Genomic DNA, 19,977 nt, shown 5'->3' with positions numbered 1-19,977 from the left:
TGGTATTTTGGGTCACATGCGGCAGCACTTGGCTTCCTCCTGGCTCTACGGTCAGAAATTGCTCCTGGCAGGCTTGGGGGACTATATGGGACACCGGGATTGGAACCACCGACCTTCTGCATGCAAGGCAACACCTTACCTCCATGCCATTTCTTCGGCCCCACAAATCTTGTTTTTATCCTAGGAGGCTGGAGTCCCTTACTTTTGCCACCCAATCAATGATCTGTTTAGATTATTGTCTGCAGGAGATATAAAAAGGTTAAATACCGCTAATGTACTTCATTCAGTTTAGAACTATGGGTTTTTGTCCTCCAGACCAGTGCCAGTGAGCAGTTAAAACCAGGGCCTCTATCAAGAAGTACCTGCCCTGCATGGGGGTCAGAGAGATAGCATGGAGGTAGGGCATGCAAAAGGACAGTGGTTGTAATCCCTGCATCCCATATGGTCCCCAAGCCTGCCAGGAGTCATTTCTGAGCGTAGACCCAGGAGTAACCCCTGAGCGCTGCTAGGTTTGACCCCAAAACCAAAACAAACAAACAAAACAGTACCTGCATTGCTTAAAGTTATAACTTAGTTTTGGTTTAGAAATGATATGACACCTTAGTACTTAGCACTTTTTTGTTGTTGTTGTTGTTGTTGTTGTTTACTTGGGAGGGCTTGGGTTGTTTATTTGTTTTGGTGCTAAATACTGCAGTACCTAGGACTTTATTTTGGCTCTGGGCTAACAAGGGACCACTTTTGGCTGGCCTCAGTACCATATAGGTGTCCCAGGGATTGAACCTGGGCTCGTGCAAGAGCGAGCACCTTACCCTCTGCTATCTTTCCCACACCAAGTAAGTTTTGTATTTTATGTCTAACTTTATATTAAAAAAAAAAACAAAACTTTTAGAGGGCATCCTTACCTGACTGTTTCATAGGCTACTCCCAGCTTGGTTCTGGGTTGTACTTGGTGTTGTTTGGGGAACCCAGAACTCCTACATACAGAGCTGCATTAGCTCTTCAGACCTTATATAGAAGAAACTTTAAAAATAATCCTGGGTCTCAACCTTTTTGTTTGTTTTTGGGCAACACCTAGCAATGCTCAGGGGTTATTTCTAACTTTTCACTTGGGAATTACTCCTGACAATGCACAAGGGATCAGGATCAAACCTGGGTCTTGCTGTGTGCAAGGCAAATGCCCTACCTGCTATACTATTTCTACAGTTCCTTAACTTAAAACAATTTTTTTTTTTTTTTTTGGTTTTTGGGCCACACCCGTTTGACGCTCAGGGGTTACTCCTGGCTATGTGCTCAGAAATCGCCCCTGGCTTGGGGGGACCATATGGGACGCCGGGGGATCGAACCGCGGTCCTTCCTTGGCTAGCGCTTGCAAGGCAGACACCTTACCTCCAGCGCCACCTACCCGGCCCCAACTTAAAACAATTTTTTAGTGTTTGCATTTTCATAATATTCTCTCCTAAGTGGGCCAGATAGATAGCACAGCGGTAGGGCGTTTGCCTTGCATGCAGTTGATCCGGGATGGACCCAGGTTTGATTCCTGGCACACCATATAGTCCCTTGAGTCTGCCAGAAGCAATTTTTGAGTTTAGAACCAGGAGTAATCCCTGAGCGCCCCCAGTTGTGGCACAAAAACAAAAACAAAAATCCTTTCCTAGGATTGTGGTGGTATGCGTATTTGTTAAGTAATGCTAGGAGCCACATTGATAGTACAAGTAGGGCATTTGTCTTGCAAGCAGCTGTCCCGGGTTCAATCCCAGCATCCTATCTGGTTCCCTAAGCACTACCAGGAATGACCTCTGAGCACAGAGAGTTAGGAGTAACCCTTGAGCACCGCTGGATGTGACCCCCCCCCAAGTAATGCTAAATAATAAATAACTTTATAAAATTTATGAGTCAGATATTATTACCTATTCTTGGAATATTTCTATTTTAATAAGTTTATACTATTTGTTACGGATACAGACTGGAAATATGCCTTATTTTTTATTAATGTTTTTTATTTTCAAGCCCCATCTACTGAAGTTTAGGGGTTACTCTTCAGTGCATGGGGATAATTCCTGGAGGTGCTCAGGAAACTGAGTAGTGCTGAGGATCTGTCCCACAGCTTCTCCTGTATGCAAAGCATTTACTCCACTTTTATCCTTCTCCCCAGCACCTGTAGAAGTATGAAGTTTGTTAGTGTTCTTTCTAGTCTTTAACTAAAGTTTATTTTAATAAGATTTTATTACTTCAGTTAGAGAAATACAGTTGTCTTTATACTTTAATGCTTTCCAGATAGCTTGTTTATTGAAAGAAAATCAGAATTAATCTTTGTTTAGTGTTTGCTCTTATACTTTTGGAAAATACATCTATTGATATAAAAATAAAAGGCATCAGGGGCTTAAGCAATAGCGTAGTGGGTGGGGCATTTGCCTTGCACGTAATTTATCCGGGTTCAATCCCCATCATCCTACAAGGTCCCCGAGCCTGCCAGGAGTGATTTCTGAGCGCAGAGCCAAGAGTAACCCCTGAGCGCTGCTAGGTATGCCCGCTCCTAAAAATGTGTGTGTCAAGTGTGTGTGTGTGTGTGTGTGTGCCCCCTCCTAAATGTGTGTGTGTGTGTGCGTGTGCGTGCGTGTGCACGCGCATGTGTGTCAATTGCTTACAGCTCTTTACTAAATTGTGAGTTCCCTAATAGTAGAAGCAGCTAGTAGTTACTGGTAGTAGACTCTAGTATAGAGTCTATTATTCTTTAAAACATGCAGTATGTACTAATTAATTACTATTTCTAAATTTGTGTTTATTATATTGGTACTTTGGTTGTTTGCTGGTAAGCAAAGGAAAAATACCTTTTGGGGGATATTCCCAAGGATGCTCAGGGGTACTTTAGGCTGTACTCCAGAATTACTCTGGTGATGCTCAGGCAACAATATGGTATCCTGGGGATCAAACCCAGGTTAGTTGAGTGCTAGGCAAGCACCCTACCTTTTGTACTATCTTTCTGGCCCCCAAAATAATCATTTTTAACTATTGGCTTTTCATCATCTTTTTTGTAAGGTGGATGCTTCTGGGGTTTTAATTGTTTCGTGTTTTATGTTTCAACTTTCTTTTAATTTTGTAACTATTGACCCAGGTAGATAACTTGGAAATACCCAGAACCTCTCCCCTCTTGTCTTAAGATACATGCTTTCCTAAAGTATGAGGTTGTGCCTGCCAGCATTTAAACTTGATAAGTTTTACTCATCTTAAAAATAATCTTTCAGGGATTGGAGAGATAGCACAGGGATAAGGTGTTTTTGCCTTGCATGCAGCCGATTCAGGACGGATGGTGGTTCGAATTCCGGCATCCCATTTGGTCCCCTGAGCTAGACAGGGGCGATTTCTGAGCACAGAGCCAGGAGTAACCCCCGAGCACTGCCAGGTGTGAGCCAAAAACAAAAACAAAATAAATCTTTCAGGACCAGAAAGTTACTATACTTGAGTAAGCCTATCACATGGCCAACTTGATTTGGTCCTTGGCACCACATATATTCTGCTGAGCACTGCCAGGACTATTCTTTGAGCACAGACCCAGGAGTAAGTAATGTACTGCCAGGTGACCCCAAAATTAATCATCATAGTCTATTTTAGGCTCACAGCCAGATTTTTGCTCTAATAGGTATCTCTGATTCTTCTTTCTACCCTTTCCAATATAACTTTCGTCACTGGATACCTATGAGTTCTCTAAGGACACAGCTATGTTTGACAGGGCTTTTATCTTTCAAAAATACTTCTCAGTCTTGAATGAACGAAATATTCATGTTTTGTTTTTCCATTTTGTGCCTCTGGCTCCTACTTAAACAAAAGCTATTTTCTACCTATGTCCTCAGACCCCTTTCAGTGGGTCCACAATGTTAGTTTTTTTCACGGTAGAATTTACTTTTAGGGGCCCGGAGAGATAGCACAGCGGTGTTTGCCTTGCAAGCAGCCGATCCAGGACCAAAGGTGGTTGGTTCGAATCCCGGTGTCCCATATGGTCCCCCGAGCTATTTCTGAGCAGACAGCCAGGAGTAACCCCTGAGTACCACTGGGTGTGGCCAAAAAAAAAAGAAACAAACAAAAAAAAAAGAATTTACTTTAAGGCTTTGTTTCTTAAGTTTTGGGACTTCTCTGATTTCTTATCTGCCTTATGATCTTTAATCATCCTATTCCTAATTCCTTGACTACTTGCTCACACTCATGCTCTCCTTCATGATTAATGTTGAAGAGACAGTGAGCTGCATGTTTCTTCATGTTCCGTTATTAAATGTCACATCTCTAGAGTTTCCTTGAAGTTTGTCTCACTTTCCCTCCATTCCAATACATACGCTCAGGTTTTAGCACAGTATCTAGAACAGTATGTATTTTATGGCTATTTGGTTTTTTTTTTTTGTTTGTTTGTTTTTTTTTTGTTTTGTTTTTGGGTCACACCCGGTGGTGCTCAGGGGTTACTCCTGGCTGTCTGCTCAGAAATAGCTCCTGGCAGGCACGGGGGACCATATGGGACACCGGGATTCGAACCAACCACCTTTGGTCCTGGATCGGCTGCTTGCAAGGCAAACACCACTGTGCTATCTCTCCGGGCCCAGATATTTGTTAATTGAATAAATGATTAAAAAGTGTTGCATTGGGGCCAGAGAGATAGCATGGAGGTAAGGCATTTGCCTTTCATGCAGAAGGTCATCGGTTCGAATCACAGCATCCCATATGGTCCCCCAAGCCTGCCAGGAGCAATTTCTGAGAATGAAGCCAAGAGTAACCCCTGAGCACTGCCGGGTGTGACCCAAAAACAAAACAAAACAAAACAAAAAGTGTTGCATAAATTGAAAAGTTGAAATGGTAGAAAAACCCTATACACAAAATAGTTTTAGATTTGGTCTTGACTTGACTTTTGTTAGTAACAGTTTTTACCTATTGTTTTCTTCTGCAAAATGATACTGACTTTGAGTATACCAGAGTAGGTCTTTGTTACTAAAATTTTGTTCAGCATTATTTGAGGTATATTATTATACCTTACTTAGTATTGCTGTTTATTTTGTTAAGCCCTGGAAATATATTAGAGATACACAGTCATTCTTGTTTTGCTTTCTTAGAAATGTCCATTCACTTTTAATTTGTATGGTTGAAACTTTTCTGTTTTTCAGTCAAAACCATATGCATTCGACCGGGTATTCCAGTCAAATACGTCTCAAGAGCAAGTATATAATGACTGTGCGAAGAAGATTGTCAAAGGTAAATGCATTTAATCTGCTAAATTGTCCCAATAATAAGATTTTGTTTTCTCATTCATTTTTTTACCCAGCATTCTATCATTCTCTCAAGTCAGTTTCTCTGTCTCTCTGTTTCTGTCTTATCTCTCTCAAATTGGTTTGCAGGACTGTCAATGTTATGTTTTAGTGTTGCAGCTTTACTGCAACACACAAAAGTGCCAATATCCACTATCACCAGAATTCCCTCCCTCCTTTTTTTTCTTCCCTCCCTCCCTCCCTCCCTTCTTCCTTCCTTTCCCACTCAAATCATTTGCCACATACAAGGCAAACACCTTAGCCCCTCCCTGTACTAGCTCCCAGACCATCAGTGTTTTTATTTACCATATTTTTGACTCTGTAAGATGCGCATGGTTTTTAGATGAGGAAAACAAGAAAAAAGATATTCTAAAGCAAAGGTATACTAAAATATTTAATAAACGCAATATGAGATGCCATCAGGAGACTGTGGCTGGGAACAACCAGCCTGGGAGGCCGAAATATATTTACAATACACCAGTCCACAGCTTTTTTTTTTTTAGTCCACAGCTTTTAAATACATTTACCTAACATTTTTTAATGTTTTTTAAAATTTTTTAAAAACATTTTTTGTTAATATAAAAAAATAAAAGTCACAGCAGCAATCAAATAGTCTTATACGAAAGCTCTATAAGTGACGGTGAAAGTTCGTTAACCTGATTGCTTGTACTATGCAGTATGTCTGTGCAATAAAGGGGTAGATGTCAAGTGGTTAGTATATGCTCTTCTCCCCTGCACTCAGGCTTCAACTCAGGTGGCATTCGCTCCATGAGACCATAGTTCTTTCTGATGGTTGTTACAAGAATTGGTATTACACATTTGTTCTTGGAAGGTGCATTTCTATTAAAAATTCCCAGCAGAGTTTCTAAGACAAATTTTGTAAAAGTAGGGGGAAATGACAGTGCCATTCTCCCACAGCATTGTTATTTCTTCCCTAAAGACTCACCTTGTAATCAGAACTTCTTGAAGACTTTAGTAGAGATTGCCAAAAGGGAGAAAAGTATATACATCAGATTATATTACTTAGTTTAGGATTATTTTTTATATTTTCTAAAATGCTGGGACCCTGGAGATAAATCATCTATATTTACTTTCATTTGCCCACCTGGGTTTGGTCCCAGCACCACATACTGTCCCCTGAGCCTGCCAGGTGTGGCCTGAACAAAAATTACTTCATTTGTAGTTATTTACTGCTACCACAGTTAAACAAAAATTTATACTTGAACATTAGGTTTTTGAATCTTGGACACGTACTTATTTGCTTTGGCTTTTAAGCCATACCCAGTGCTCAGATTTTATGGCTTTTCAAATTGAGAGTATTTTTGGTTTCGGGGTATGCATTCTAGCACTTTGTGCTACCTCCCAATCTTTTCCCAATAACCCCTAAATGTTGTGTTAGGTGTACAGTGATACTATGTCATGCCCACATGAAACCATATCATGTGCTAGTATCTCTCCACAGTGCTTTTTTATTTATTTTTTAACTTGATTGCTTGGATGGTTGTTGGGCCACACCCAGCAGCACTCAGGGGTCACTCCTGGCTCTGCACTCAGAACTTGTCCCTTGCAGGCTAGGGGACCACATGGGATGCTGGGAATCGAACCAGGTCCCTCCCAGGTCACCCTCCCACTGTGCCATCTCTCCAGTTCTGTCCATGGTGTTTTCATCCCTTTCACTTTTTCAGCCTACTCTTTCACCTTTGGAAAAGAGCTTGTTTTTATTGGACATCATCTGTTCCTTTGCTTTATTTCTTTATATGCTACATATAAGGGACATTACCTGGTATCTTTCTCCAATCTTATTTTGCATAGCTGACTTATAGTTCTATCCATGTTATAGTAGTAAAACAAGATTTGTCCTAACTTTGTGGTGAAATTTGTCAGTGGAATGTGATGTAGCTAGAAACTTGGGCTCACATTAAAAATCTTTGGCTTTCCTACCTATGTTGTTTTCTGTTTTGGGGCCATACCCTGCAGTGCTCAGGAGTCATTACTGGCAGAGTTCAGGGACCATATGGATGCTGGGGTGCAAGGCAAACGCCCTACCCATTGTGCTATTGCTCTAGTCCCCTATGCTGGCAATTTTAATCTCTTGTGTATCCTTGGCTATCTTATAGTTTCATTCCTACCTTTCTCAGAAGGCAAGATATATGTTTACTGAACTGAAGGATATATGTTTTCTTTTCTTCTTTTTTTTTTTGGTTTTTGGTTTTTGGGTCACACCCAGCAGCACTCTGAGTTCTATGCTCAGAAATTGCTCCTGGCAGGCTCGGGGGACCATATGGGATGCCGGGATTCAAACCACCGTTCTTCTGCATGCAAGGTAAACGCCTTACCTCCATGATATCTCTCCAGCCCCCAGGATATGTTTTCTACTGTCTTTCTTCATCCTTATATTATTTTAAAGTGACTTACTTTTCTTGAATTTGCTTCCTTTTCTCAATATTTTGGTTCCTTTCACTTAACAAATGCATGCTATGCTATTGACTGAGTTCAAAATAGCATTTTATTTTTTAGCATAGGCTCTGAAATCAGATGGATTTAGACTGAAGTTCATACTCTGCCATTTTTTTGTTTCGTTTTGTTTTGTTTTGTTTTGGGGCCGTACCCAGCAATGCTCAGGGGTTACTCCTGAGTCTGCACTCAGGAATGAACTTCTGGTGGTGCTCAGGGAACCAAATGGTATGCAATTGATCGAATTCTGGTCAACCATATGGAAAGCAAATGTCCTATGCACTGTTCTATAATTTCAACCCCAAGGCTATGCTGCTTTTTGCCTGTATGACTTGCAGTAAATAAATTGCAATAAATTGCTTGCTCTAAGTCTCCTTTTCTGTTCTGCAAAATAAGAGTTTGAAAAAAACGGTTCACAAAAAGTACTTTTTCTTATGTATAGTAAGCACACAACAAATACTAACTTCTATTTCCTCTGTCTCTTGAGGGGAAATCATGCTCTTAATTCAGTCAACCATAATTGTGATTAGGATTATTTACAGCCTAAAGTATTTTCAGTCTCCAAAATGAGACTTCAGACTTCTGTTACAATAGAAGTTCTCACCACTGTTTATTTTCTGCCTCTGTGCCATCTTTGTACTTTATTACTATTTTTTTAGTTTTTTCGGCCACACCCGTTTGATGCTCAGGGGTTACTCCTGGCTAAGTGCTCAGAAATTGCCCCTGGCTTGGGGGGACCATATGGGATGCTGGATGATCGAACAGCCGTCCTTCCTTGGTTAGCGCTTGCAAGGCAGACACCTTACCTCTAGCGCCACCTCGCCGGCCCCATCTTTGTACTTTATATTAAGAAAGTATTACCAGGTCCCCCCACGCCAGGAACAATTTCTGAGCTCATAGCCAGGAGTAACCCCTGAGTGTCACCGAGTGTGGCCCAAAAACTATATTACTTATCACTTTTTTATTGTTTCTGTTTTAGGAACCACCTGGCATGCTTAGGTTTACTTTCTGCAGTGCTCAGGGCCTCATATGTTAGGGATTGAACTCTAGTCATCTGCATGCGAGGCAAGATCTCTCTGCCCTTTACTTTTTCCCTTTTATTTTTACCCAAGTATTTTTTTTTCTTTTTTTTTTTTTTCCTTTCCTCTCTCCTTCCCCCTTTAATCCCATATCCAAGTATTTTTCATCATTTTTGGGTTATCCTGGGATGTAGCAGCAAGAGGAACATGCCCTGAACAAAGCTATGAATGTGGCAGCTTTATAAGTAAAATGCATAGACTTAAGCATAACAGGCCAGAGAAATAGCACAATAGGCTGGTGGGCATATGCTCTTATGCAAAAGGTCGCTGTTTGATTTAAGGGACTGCATAGCTCCTTCAAGCACTGCCTGAGCATCATCCAGTATGGCCCATAAAAAGGGTTACTTAGTTAGGTTTGAGGACAGAAAACTATGAAGTACGTGGCCGGTTGATACTAGGATAGTCACTGACAAAAATATCAGGTAGAATGGTTATCCGGGAAGCCATGTTTAGAAACTGTAAAATAAAATGCTCAGCAAAATACTGAGCCAGACTGGAATTTTTCTTTTCAAATATGAATTTGAAGTGCAACCTGTATTCTGAACCCCTGATAATCCTCTGGGGTTGCACTGTTTTTTGGTTTGTTTGTTTGTTTGTTTTGGTTTTTCGGGCCACACTCCTTTGATGCTCAGGGGTTACTCCTGGCTAAGCGGTCAGAAATTGTCCCTGGCTTGGGGGACCTTACCTCTAGCACCACCTCGCCGGCCCCATGGTTGCACTATGTTATATATTTCTAAAGTGTAACCATGTCTGGGGTTAGTAATTTTCTTATTTTAGTGATTCATGATACTTCTTTTTTCGTTGGTGGGGCACATCTGGTTTCTGAGGGCAAGGTCATGACCACAGCCACATGCAAGACAAGTGCTCTATCTCCTTTTCTCTTTCTTGCCCCAATTTTTTTTCCTATTGAACAACAGTTGCCACCTGTATTTCTCTTTTGAGTTCTGAATCTGAGTGATGTCTGCTTATGATTTGTTTCCCTGATAAAGTCATCATATATTCAGTGCTTGCACCATGCCAGGTATCATAATAGGCCTGCCTTCATAGATAAACTAATTTCTTTTCATAGCTTCTTTATCTGTACTGTCTGCCATTGTACTCGACTTTTATTTTCCCAGATATAACCTGGCTTATATTTAGTTTTGCGCTCCTTGAGAGTATTTTATAGTGCAGTGGTCGGCAAGCCACGGCTCACGAGCTATATGCGGCTCTTTATATTTTTTAATTTGGCTCTTCTGTGTGCTGGGCGGCCGCTCCAGGAGTCAGGACTCTGCTCCTAGCCTCTGTCAGTGCTAGCCCTGTATGCAGCCCTGGCAGCAGGCTCCACACAGCTCCAGTCAGGTCATGTGGTATGGGGGGGCTGTGACTTTCTGTGTGACTTTTCTCCTGACAGTGTACCATCCCTATGTATTTTTGGTTTTAAAAATGTGGCTCTCAAAATAAATTTTAATCATGGTTCTGGCGAGATTTGGCTCAGTTGAAAAAAAAGGTTGCCCACCACTGGTATAGTGAGTAAGAGCACATTTTTTTAAGAGCACATTTTTGGAGCTAATTTTTTTTGTTTTGTTTTTGTTTTGGAGCCATACCCATTGGTGCTCAGGGGTTACTGCTGGCTTTGCGCTCAGAAATCGCTCCTGGCTTGGAGGACCATATGGGATGCTGAGGGATAGAACCGTGGCAAGGCAGACAACTTACCTGAAGTGCTACCGCTCCAGCCTAGTTTTTAATATTTTATTAATATTTGTTATTATATTTTTATTAATATTAATATTTTAATATTTTTACTTTATAGTCAACTATTTAAAAACCTGTTTCATGTTAGTGATGGTTACAATAATTTATCGAGCATTACATTCCTACTAAGTGTCAGGCTCTGAGTGAAGAAGTCACACATTAATTGACTTGTAATAAAGAATGGTACTGTTATTAAATACACGTGCTGTAAGAACATATAGGACAGGACTCAATCAGATTATTTGAGGGCAAAGAGTTGTGGCTTTAAGTTGGAGACAGAAATAAGTCTGAAGTAATCTTAAAGGATGCACCAAAAAGTAGGAGAGGAGGGGTAAGTGCCTCACTTAGACTAATGTCCACATGAGCTAATGCATCCCCACATTGTAGGTATGGGGAGCAGAAAGCATTAGGGTTTGATTATGGCCTGACTATGAAATTGAACTGTAAGAAATTGTCATTTGGCAATTCTGCCAATAGAAACAGCATTATTGAAAGAATGGATAAAGGTCTACTAGCTGAAGAAAACAACAACAGAGTTACCAGATGAGAAGTGGAAAAATAGTTCAATTGTCTGAGCACAAGTTATACTGCAGGAGTGTTGAATCCCACCCCAGACCCACATGGTCCCCAAGCATCACTTAGTATGGCCCTATGAAATTAGGTCCTTCCCCAAATTCTTTAGTGATGCAAGTACTTTAGTGATACATGTTGTATCTAGAAATCACCTAATCAATCACTTTTTTTAAAGCACCCTGCATTTAGCAGAAACTTAACTAATATAGGGCACTCAATAAATATTTGAGTTTGTTTTTGAAACACACCTAGGTATGCTTAGGGCTTACTTCTGGTGGTGCTAGGGATTCATATGTGGTGGTGGGGATATACCTGGGTTGACTACGTACAGGAAAGGTCTTACTGTACTATGTCTCTAATCCTAGTTTATTAAATCCTAATTTACTAACTCACATAAAATTTTTAAAATTTATACCTAAAGCTCCACATACATGGATTACATGCACTTATTCTAACAGCTCTCATAAAATACACTATCAAATCACAAAAATTTACTGTTGCAAATATGATCGGAGGGACCACTTACCTACAAATTTTAAGTATTTAGTTGCTAAGATGTTGGCTCATATCAGGAATAGACCTTTTGTTTTGTTTTGTTTTTGTTTTTGGGCCACACCCCGTGGTGCTCAGGGGTTACTTCTGGCTGTCTGCTCAGAAATAGCTCCTGGCAGGCACGAGGGACCATATGGGACACCGGGATTCGAACCAACCACCTTTGGTCCTGGATTGGCTGCTTGCGAGGCAAACACCACTGTGCTATCTCTCTGGGAGGAATGGACCTTTTTTTTATTTTTGTTTTTTGGGTCATACCCGTAAGCACTCAGGAGTTACTCCTGGCTCTGCTCAGAAATCGCTCCTGGCTGGCTCAGGGGACCATATGGGGTACTGGGATTCGAACTGCATTTCGTCCTGGGTTGGCTGCTTACAAGGCAAACGCCCTACAGATAGGCCAATACTGTGGCCCCAGGAATGGACCTTTCATAAATTTGACACAAAATACTGGGAAGCAGAATTTATATTTATTTTAATTATTTGATTAAAAAATTCTAAGCAAAGTACTTGATTACATGCTTTGCATATGGGACCTCTGGGCTGTATCCTTGATATCCACATATGGTTCCCCAAGTAATGAACTGGGGTAGCCCCAAGCACCATTGAGTGTGACCCAAAAACAAGCATAAATCTTAAGCAGAGGGTTATTGACACTGACATATTAGGAATTATATATATAGAGCCTGGAGAGATAGCATGGAGGTAAGGCATTTGCCTTTGATGCAGGAGGTCATCGGTTCGAAACCAGGCGTCCCATATGGTCCCCTGTGCCTGCCAGGAGCAATTTCTGAGCCTGAGCACTGCCGGGTGTGACCCAAAAACCACACACAAACACACACAAATAATTATATATATAATGGAAGTTATTTGAAAAGGACATAGATCCCATCCATCTTATTATATTTTATATATATCCATCTATTTATTATAAATTATTGGTGAAATTATTTTGCTTTCCTTAAAATTGAAAACATACCTTATCTATTAGAAGATGACAGTCATTTTGTAAGTCAGTCAAATCATTTGGAAATTTATGATGATACATATCAATTATTTCTCCAAAAAATGACAGGGTGGATCTAAAATATTGAAGGCAAACTTCATATGATTGATATCTTTTTAAAATCTTTCTAGGGAGAGACTGGAGAGATAGCATGGAGATAAGGCATTTGCTTTTCATGCAGAAGGTCATTGGTTCAAATCCCAGCATCCCATATGGTCCCCCGAGCCTGCTAGGAGTGATTTCTCAGCGTAGAGCCAGGAGTAAACCCTGAGTGCTGCCGTGTGTGACCCAAAAAAAAGCAAACAAACAAAAATCTTTCCAGGGAGTATGGTAGCACCATATAATGCTCAGCAGTAAAGCCTGTGCATTTGATTATGTTTAGATCAGATTTCATTCATCCTAAAGATGCTCCTTTTCATGTGGGCTTACTGTGGAATAGAATATAGTTTGAAAGAACACACAGTTCCAGAAAAGTGAAATTCAAAAGATCTCCTTTATGTTCACTCACATTCTGTTTTGTTCTCTTCAACATGGTAAAAGAATGTTTGTTATAAGCTGGTAATTTAAATGATAGTACATTAAAAGCTAGAATTTTTTTCTTTTTTTTTTTTTGTTTTTTTGTTTTTTGGGCCACACCCGGCAGTGCTCAGGGGTTACTCCTGGCTGTCTGCTCAGAAATAGCTCCTGGCAGGCATGGGGGACCATATGGGACACCGGGATTCGAACCAACCACCTTTGGTCCTGGATTGGCTGCTTGCAAGGCAAACGCTGCTATGCTATCTCTCCGGGCCCATAAAAGCTAGAATTTTTTTCTAATTTATTTTGATGAATGAACTTTTTATATTCTGTAAAGTAAGAGTATATATTTGTGAAGTTTAGCCATCAATTAATCACCAATCAATAAGTGTTTCTAAAGGTTTAATTCATATATGTGTAAAATTGATAGAAAATTTTTATGTCATTCAGATAAAGCTTTGACATGCAACGTAATATTTGTGATACATACTGGCATATGACTAGAAGAAACTATTTAAATTGTTACTTAAATCAGCTAAACAAATATAAAATATAAAAGTGAAATGTCTGCCTAGAGGCAGGCAAGAGGGTGGGAGGGAAATTGAGGACACTGGTGATGGGAAATGTGCACTGGTGAAGGGTGATGTACATTGTTTAACAGAAATTCAATCATGAATTTTGTAACCACAATGCTTAAATTAAATAATTTTAAAAAACAGACCAGAGAGATAGCATGGAGGTAGGGTGTTTGCCTTGCATGCAAAAGGATGGTGTTTCGAATCCCGGCATCCCATATGGTCCCCCGAGCCTGCCAGGAGCAATTTCTGAGCAGTGTGCCAGGAGTAACCCGAGTGCTGCTGGGTGTGAATCAAAAACCAAATAAAAATAATAATTTTAAAAAACATAAAATATAATCTAAGAATATAATGAATTCATATATAGTTTCCTTTTAATGGCTAAATTTTTTTTGGTGGGGGACCACATCTGGTGGTGCTCAGGAGTTAATATCTGGCTCTGCGCTCAAATCTCTTCTGGCAGGCTCAGGGGACTATTTGGGATGCTGGGGTTGAACCGAAGGCAAACTTCCCTACTCACTGTCCATCAAATCTTATTATATGTTAGTAATAAAATTCGAATCACATCACAAATAGTTGATTATGCATAAATAAGATGTGGGGCTAGTGTTAACACTCTTGTAAATCTTGCTTAAGAAAAAGAATTCCCTGAAGTTTAAAATCTCTTATTATCTTGTAGATGTACTGGAGGGATACAATGGAACAATATTTGCCTATGGGCAAACATCCTCAGGGAAGACACACACAATGGAGGTAAGATTTTATAATCTGATATAGTTTACAGTAGCAAATAGTGTATTCATTTATTATGTGTGGAATTATTTTGCCACGATTACATGTCTGTATTGCTTTCTCTAATGCCACTAGTCAAATAGTATTGTTGGAAGCTGTTCAATTCTTTTTTTTTTTTTTTTTTTTTTTTTTTGGTTTTTGGGCCACACCCGTTTGATGCTCAGGGGTTACTCCTGGCTATGTGCTCAGAAATCACCCCTGGCTTGGGGGTACCATATGGGACACCGGGGGATCGAACCGCGATCCGTCCTACACTAGCGCTTGCAAGGCAGACACCTTACCTCTAGCGCCACCTTCCTGGCCCTGGAAGCTGTTCAATTCTTGAGTTTGAATAGTGAAATTATATTTGAAATCATATCTAACTTTGTTGTATTGGTTAGTTCACTGCAAAATCATGCAAATTTTGGCAGAGCGATAAAGTGGATAAAGTGCTTGCTTTGCATGCAGCCAACCCTTGCTCAACCCCTGGCATTTCTTCTGATCCCCAGCATTGCTGGGTGTGACCCCAAAACAAAATTATGAACATTTAGGAATTCAGCATAAATGTCATCTTATAAAAATAGAAAATTTGAGTATGTTTGTCAGTTCCGTTTAGATTAACTTCTTTTTCCTTTCTTAATCCTTCTTCCACCAAAACTTGTCACTCTTTACTGATAAGAATATTACCACAATTATCAGTGTTGCTATTATTAATAGCAACAAAACTGGAACCTCTCAAGCTTTGCTTTTAGAAACAAACAGCCTGTGACCCACACTGCTACTAGCAGTATATTAAGGAGCATTTGGTTTTATTTTTATTTACGAGTTTAATTTATCAAGTAAATGTGTGCTTGTTTTAGTGTAATTCATGTTACTACTACTTGTTTTTATAGTCACAGTGAACAAGGACATTCTTAGCATTTGAATGAACTCAGCCCAAATAGAGGAAATAATGAAGATTTATGTGGCTGTAAATGAAAAAAATTTGGGCCCGGAAAGATAGCACAGCGGCCTTGCAAGCAGCCGATCCAGGACCAAAGGTGGTTGGTTCGAATCCCGGTGTCCCATATGGTCCCCCGTGCCTGCCAGGAGCTATTTCTGAGCAGATAGCCAGGAGTAACCCCTGAGCAATGCCGGGTGTGGCCCAAAAACCAAAAAAGAAAGAAAGAAAGAAATTTAGGACATCTTAATATATGAGAGTGAATAGTTTGGGGCCAGAGCGATAGCGCAGCGATAGGGCGTTTGCCTTGCACGCGGCTGACCTAGAACGGTCCGGGGGGGCTTCAACCCCCAGAGTCACATATGGTGGTCCTCCAAGTCAGGAGCCATTTCTGAGTGCATAGCCAGGAGTAACCCCTGAGCATCACTGGGTGTGGCCCCCAAAAAGAAAGAAAGAGTGAATAGTTTGATAGTTTTGTTGTTGTTGTTTTCCCCATTAGTTTTTTGTCTTTCTGGTACCTGAGATTGAATCCACGACTACGTGTAAGTCTGTGCCAGTGAGCTACACCCCCAGTCCCTAAAAAGAGTAATAAATAAGCTCAGAAAACTCTTGAGGCTACATATCCATATGGTATTTTTGTAACTAAATATGTAATAATTGAAGTTTTACATATTTTAGAAAATACATAATTTTAGGCATTGAAAATGGCAACAGTATTTCTTATCCTCTATAACTTATAGATTAAAAATTCTGACTTAATTCATACTTCATTGTTTAAGATCTAGTTTTGTCTCCTCTTTAGGGTAAACTTCATGATCCAGAAGGCATGGGAATTATTCCAAGAATAGTACAAGATATTTTTAATTATATTTACTCCATGGATGAAAATTTGGAATTTCATATTAAGGTAAAATTATTAAGGACATTTAGGTATCATTTTATACTTAGAATAGATTCTTCCACCTTCAGATAACCTTAAAGAAGTTACCTAAATCTTTTAATGGGACAAGACTGGGATAAGGAAATATGCCTGGGTTCCATCCAATACAAGATCTATATAGGGGAAATTTGTCCTCTACTACAGAGCTATATATATCCTTGGCACCTAAATGCCAAGAATAACCTCCTTCTCGGTAGAAAGAAGAAGATTGTCTAGTGCAGTGGTTGGCAACCTTTTTTTTCAACTGAGCCAAATCTCGCCAAAACACGATTGAAATTTATTTTGAGAGCCACACAGGGTGTGCACTGACAGGGGCTAGAAGCAGAGTCCTGACTCCTGGAGCGGCTGCCCAGCAAACAGAAGAGCCAAATTAAAAGTTTAAAGAGCCACATGTGGCTTGCGAGCCGCAGGTTGCCGACCACTGGTCTAGTGAATTCAAAAGTTCTTACCACTCTGACTAGTCTCATTTATTTTAAATGTAAATATACGTGGAAATTGGTTTTTAAGTTATTGAAATAATTTAGCAAATATTAGACTTTCCATTTGAATGTGGAATATGGCTGAATTGTTGATAACTTTACCTCTAGTCTAGATAGTCCCGAACATTCAGAACCCAACAAACATTTAATGAATAAGTAAATGTTTTATTTTAATTTGATACCTTTTTCTCTGTTGTAGGTTTCATATTTTGAAATTTATTTGGATAAAATAAGGGACCTATTAGATGGTAAGTTAAAAATTTTTTGTTCTTTGATATTTAAAAATCACACATTACAGAGATCTAGAACAATAGTATTGCAGGCTGCTTGTTTTGTAGGTAGCTGAATCAGATTCGATCCCTGCCCTGCTAGGAGTGATTCCTAAGCACAGCTAAGAGTAAGCCTTGAGCACTGCTGGGTATGGCCCCAAAACCTAAAAATAAGTAAAAATAGAAATTATTATTTGTGGGGCCGGAGAGATACCACAGCGGTGTTTGCCTTGCAAGCAGCCAATCCAGGACCTAAGGTGGTTGGTTTGAATCCCAGCGTCCCATATGGTCCCCCGTGCCTGCCAGGAGCTATTTCTGAGCAGATAGCCAGGAGTAACCCCTGAGCACTGCCGGGTGTGGCCCAAAAAGAAAAAAGAAAAATTATTATTTGTGTAATTGATATAGAGCCATTGCTAATAATCAGTATAAACAAGTTAAATTATAAAAACTAACATTTGTATTTTTTTTTTTTTGGGCCACACCCTGTGACGCTCAGGGGTTACTCCTGGCTATGCGCTCAGAAGTTGCTCCTGGCTTCTTGGGGGACCATATGGGACGCCGGGGGATCGAACCGCGGTCCATCCTAGGCTAGCGCAGGCAAGGCAGGCACCTTACCTCCAGCGCCACCGCCCGGCCCCTGTATTTTTTTTTTAAGTTTTTGTGGGGTGTTTTTTTTTTTTGTTTTTTTTTTTTTTGTTTTTTTTTTGGTTATACCCAGCAGCGCTCAGGAGTTACTCTTGGCTCTGTGCTCAGAAATCGCTCCTGGTAGGCTCGGGGTATCATAGGGGATGCTGGGATTCAAACCACCATCCTTCTGCATGCAAGGCAAACACCCAACCTCCATGCTATCTCTTTGGCCCCACATTTTTTAAAGTTTTAGTTGGATGACTTTGACATGCAAGACAAACACCCAACCTCCATGCTATCTCTTTGGCCCCACATTTTTTAAAGTTCTAGTTGGATGACTTTGACACAAAAAATGATTTAAAATACATTATTTGGGGCTGGAGCGGTGGCGTGAAGTGGTAAGGCGTCTGCCTTGCCAGCGCTAGCCTAGGACAGACTAAACCTCAGTTCAATCCCCCAGCATCCCATATAGTCCCCCCAAGCCAGGAACGATTTCTTATTTTTTTATTTTTTTTTTTTTTTATGGTTGTTGGGTCACACCCAGCAGCATTCAGGGGTTACTCCTGGCTCTAGGCTCAAAAATCGCCCCTGGCAGGTATAGGGGACAATATGGGATTCTGGGATTTGAACCACCACAAATGCCTTACCTCCATGCTATCTCTCCGGTCCCTTCCAGGAGCGATTTCTGAGCTCAGAGCCAGGAGTTACCCTGAGTGTCACCTGGTGTGCCGCCCCCAAACAAAAACAAAAATAAAATAAAATAAAATACATTATGGGTTCTTTAGTTATTATTTGAAAAAAATTATTTATTGAATTACCATGAGATCCAAAGTTACAAATTTGAGTTTCAATCGACAATGTTTTATTACCCATTCCTTCATCATTGTCCACATTCCTCTACCAATGTCCCAGTTTCTCTTTGACCCCAGCCTGCACCTCTGCCAGATAGTAATTAATTAGAGCCAGAGAAGCTGAGTTCTAATTTTCTGTCAACTAAATACAGTATTCTTGGATATATAGTTTAACCACGCTGGCCTATTTCCAAAATGTGGGTGGTAGAGGTTGGACTGGACCTAAAAATGGTAATTGCTATGTCAGTTTCTATTTAAATCTATTAATTCAGCAGGGTAATGCTTTAATAATGATATTTTCCTATTTTTTAAAACATATTTGCTGGAGTGATAGTACAGGGGGTGAGGTGCTTGTCTTGAACATTGCCAACCTGAGCATCCATATGGTCTCCCAAGCACAACTAGGAGTGATCCCTGAGAGTAGAGTCAGGAGGAAATCTTGATTACTGCCAGTGTGGCTCAAAAACAAAAACAAACATTTGCCTATCTTTAGGCTGCTCAGGAGATTGAATTAGCTATTTCACTGTTGAATTTAGGACAGTATTTATATTACCTGTTTTTCTTTTTTCAGTTTCAAAGACCAACCTTTCAGTTCATGAAGATAAAAATCGAGTTCCCTACGTAAAGGTATTTATAATATAGAATGATTTCAGAAAAACCCTCGTAATGAAAGTTTGTGAGGGTTTAAACAGTTTGCATTTTTTTACAGGGTTGTACAGAGCGTTTCGTATGTAGTCCAGATGAAGTCATGGATACCATAGATGAAGGGAAGTCCAATAGACATGTAGCAGTTACGAGTAAGTAGAACTAACTGATAGTCATTTAGATACAAGTCTGCCTTAATATTGTTTATTGGATTGATTGATTTGTACACTTAAATGTTTTAGAAATTCTTAAAAGGAAAACTTCATGTTTAACATTTGTTATTTCATCACAGATATGAATGAGCACAGTTCTCGGAGTCACAGTATATTTCTTATCAATGTCAAACAAGAGAATACGCAAACGGAACAAAAGCTGAGTGGAAAACTTTATCTCGTTGATTTAGCTGGTAGTGAAAAGGTAAAATCTTTATATATTTATATATCTGTTATGATATCTTTAGCATTTTAAAATAAACTACAGTTTAAATTTGGCCTTACATAGTATTTATCAGATTAATTTGATTATTTTGTGAGTTAAAAACGTTGATGACAGTACTTGCTTTTTGATGATTATATGAACCTAATTATTTCAATGTAATTTTTAGTTGAGTCGAATCTAACCTGTTAGGTAGACGGATTTTTATTTTTACAATTTTGTTTTGCTTTTTTGAGCAAAAAAACCCACACA

General features: G+C 39.8%; 1 protein-coding gene across 1 annotated transcript in view; it reads left to right on the top strand.

The window, feature by feature from the left end:
• KIF5B (kinesin family member 5B) overlaps positions 1-19,977 on the top strand; it is a 62,372-nt gene that overhangs the window by 5,249 nt on the left and 37,146 nt on the right. Inside the window, 7 exon segments of the mRNA XM_049777160.1 lie at positions 5,142-5,229; positions 14,448-14,521; positions 16,282-16,386; positions 17,098-17,146; positions 19,217-19,272; positions 19,355-19,442; positions 19,583-19,707. Of these exon segments, the coding sequence (XP_049633117.1) occupies positions 5,142-5,229; positions 14,448-14,521; positions 16,282-16,386; positions 17,098-17,146; positions 19,217-19,272; positions 19,355-19,442; positions 19,583-19,707 (585 nt within the window).

This window comes from Suncus etruscus, chromosome 7 (genome assembly GCF_024139225.1).
Source record: "Suncus etruscus isolate mSunEtr1 chromosome 7, mSunEtr1.pri.cur, whole genome shotgun sequence".
In the NCBI taxonomy this organism is placed as follows: Eukaryota; Metazoa; Chordata; class Mammalia; order Eulipotyphla; family Soricidae; genus Suncus; species Suncus etruscus.
Note: the sequence above shows the minus strand (reverse complement) of the source record. Positions and strands in the feature narration are given on the sequence as shown.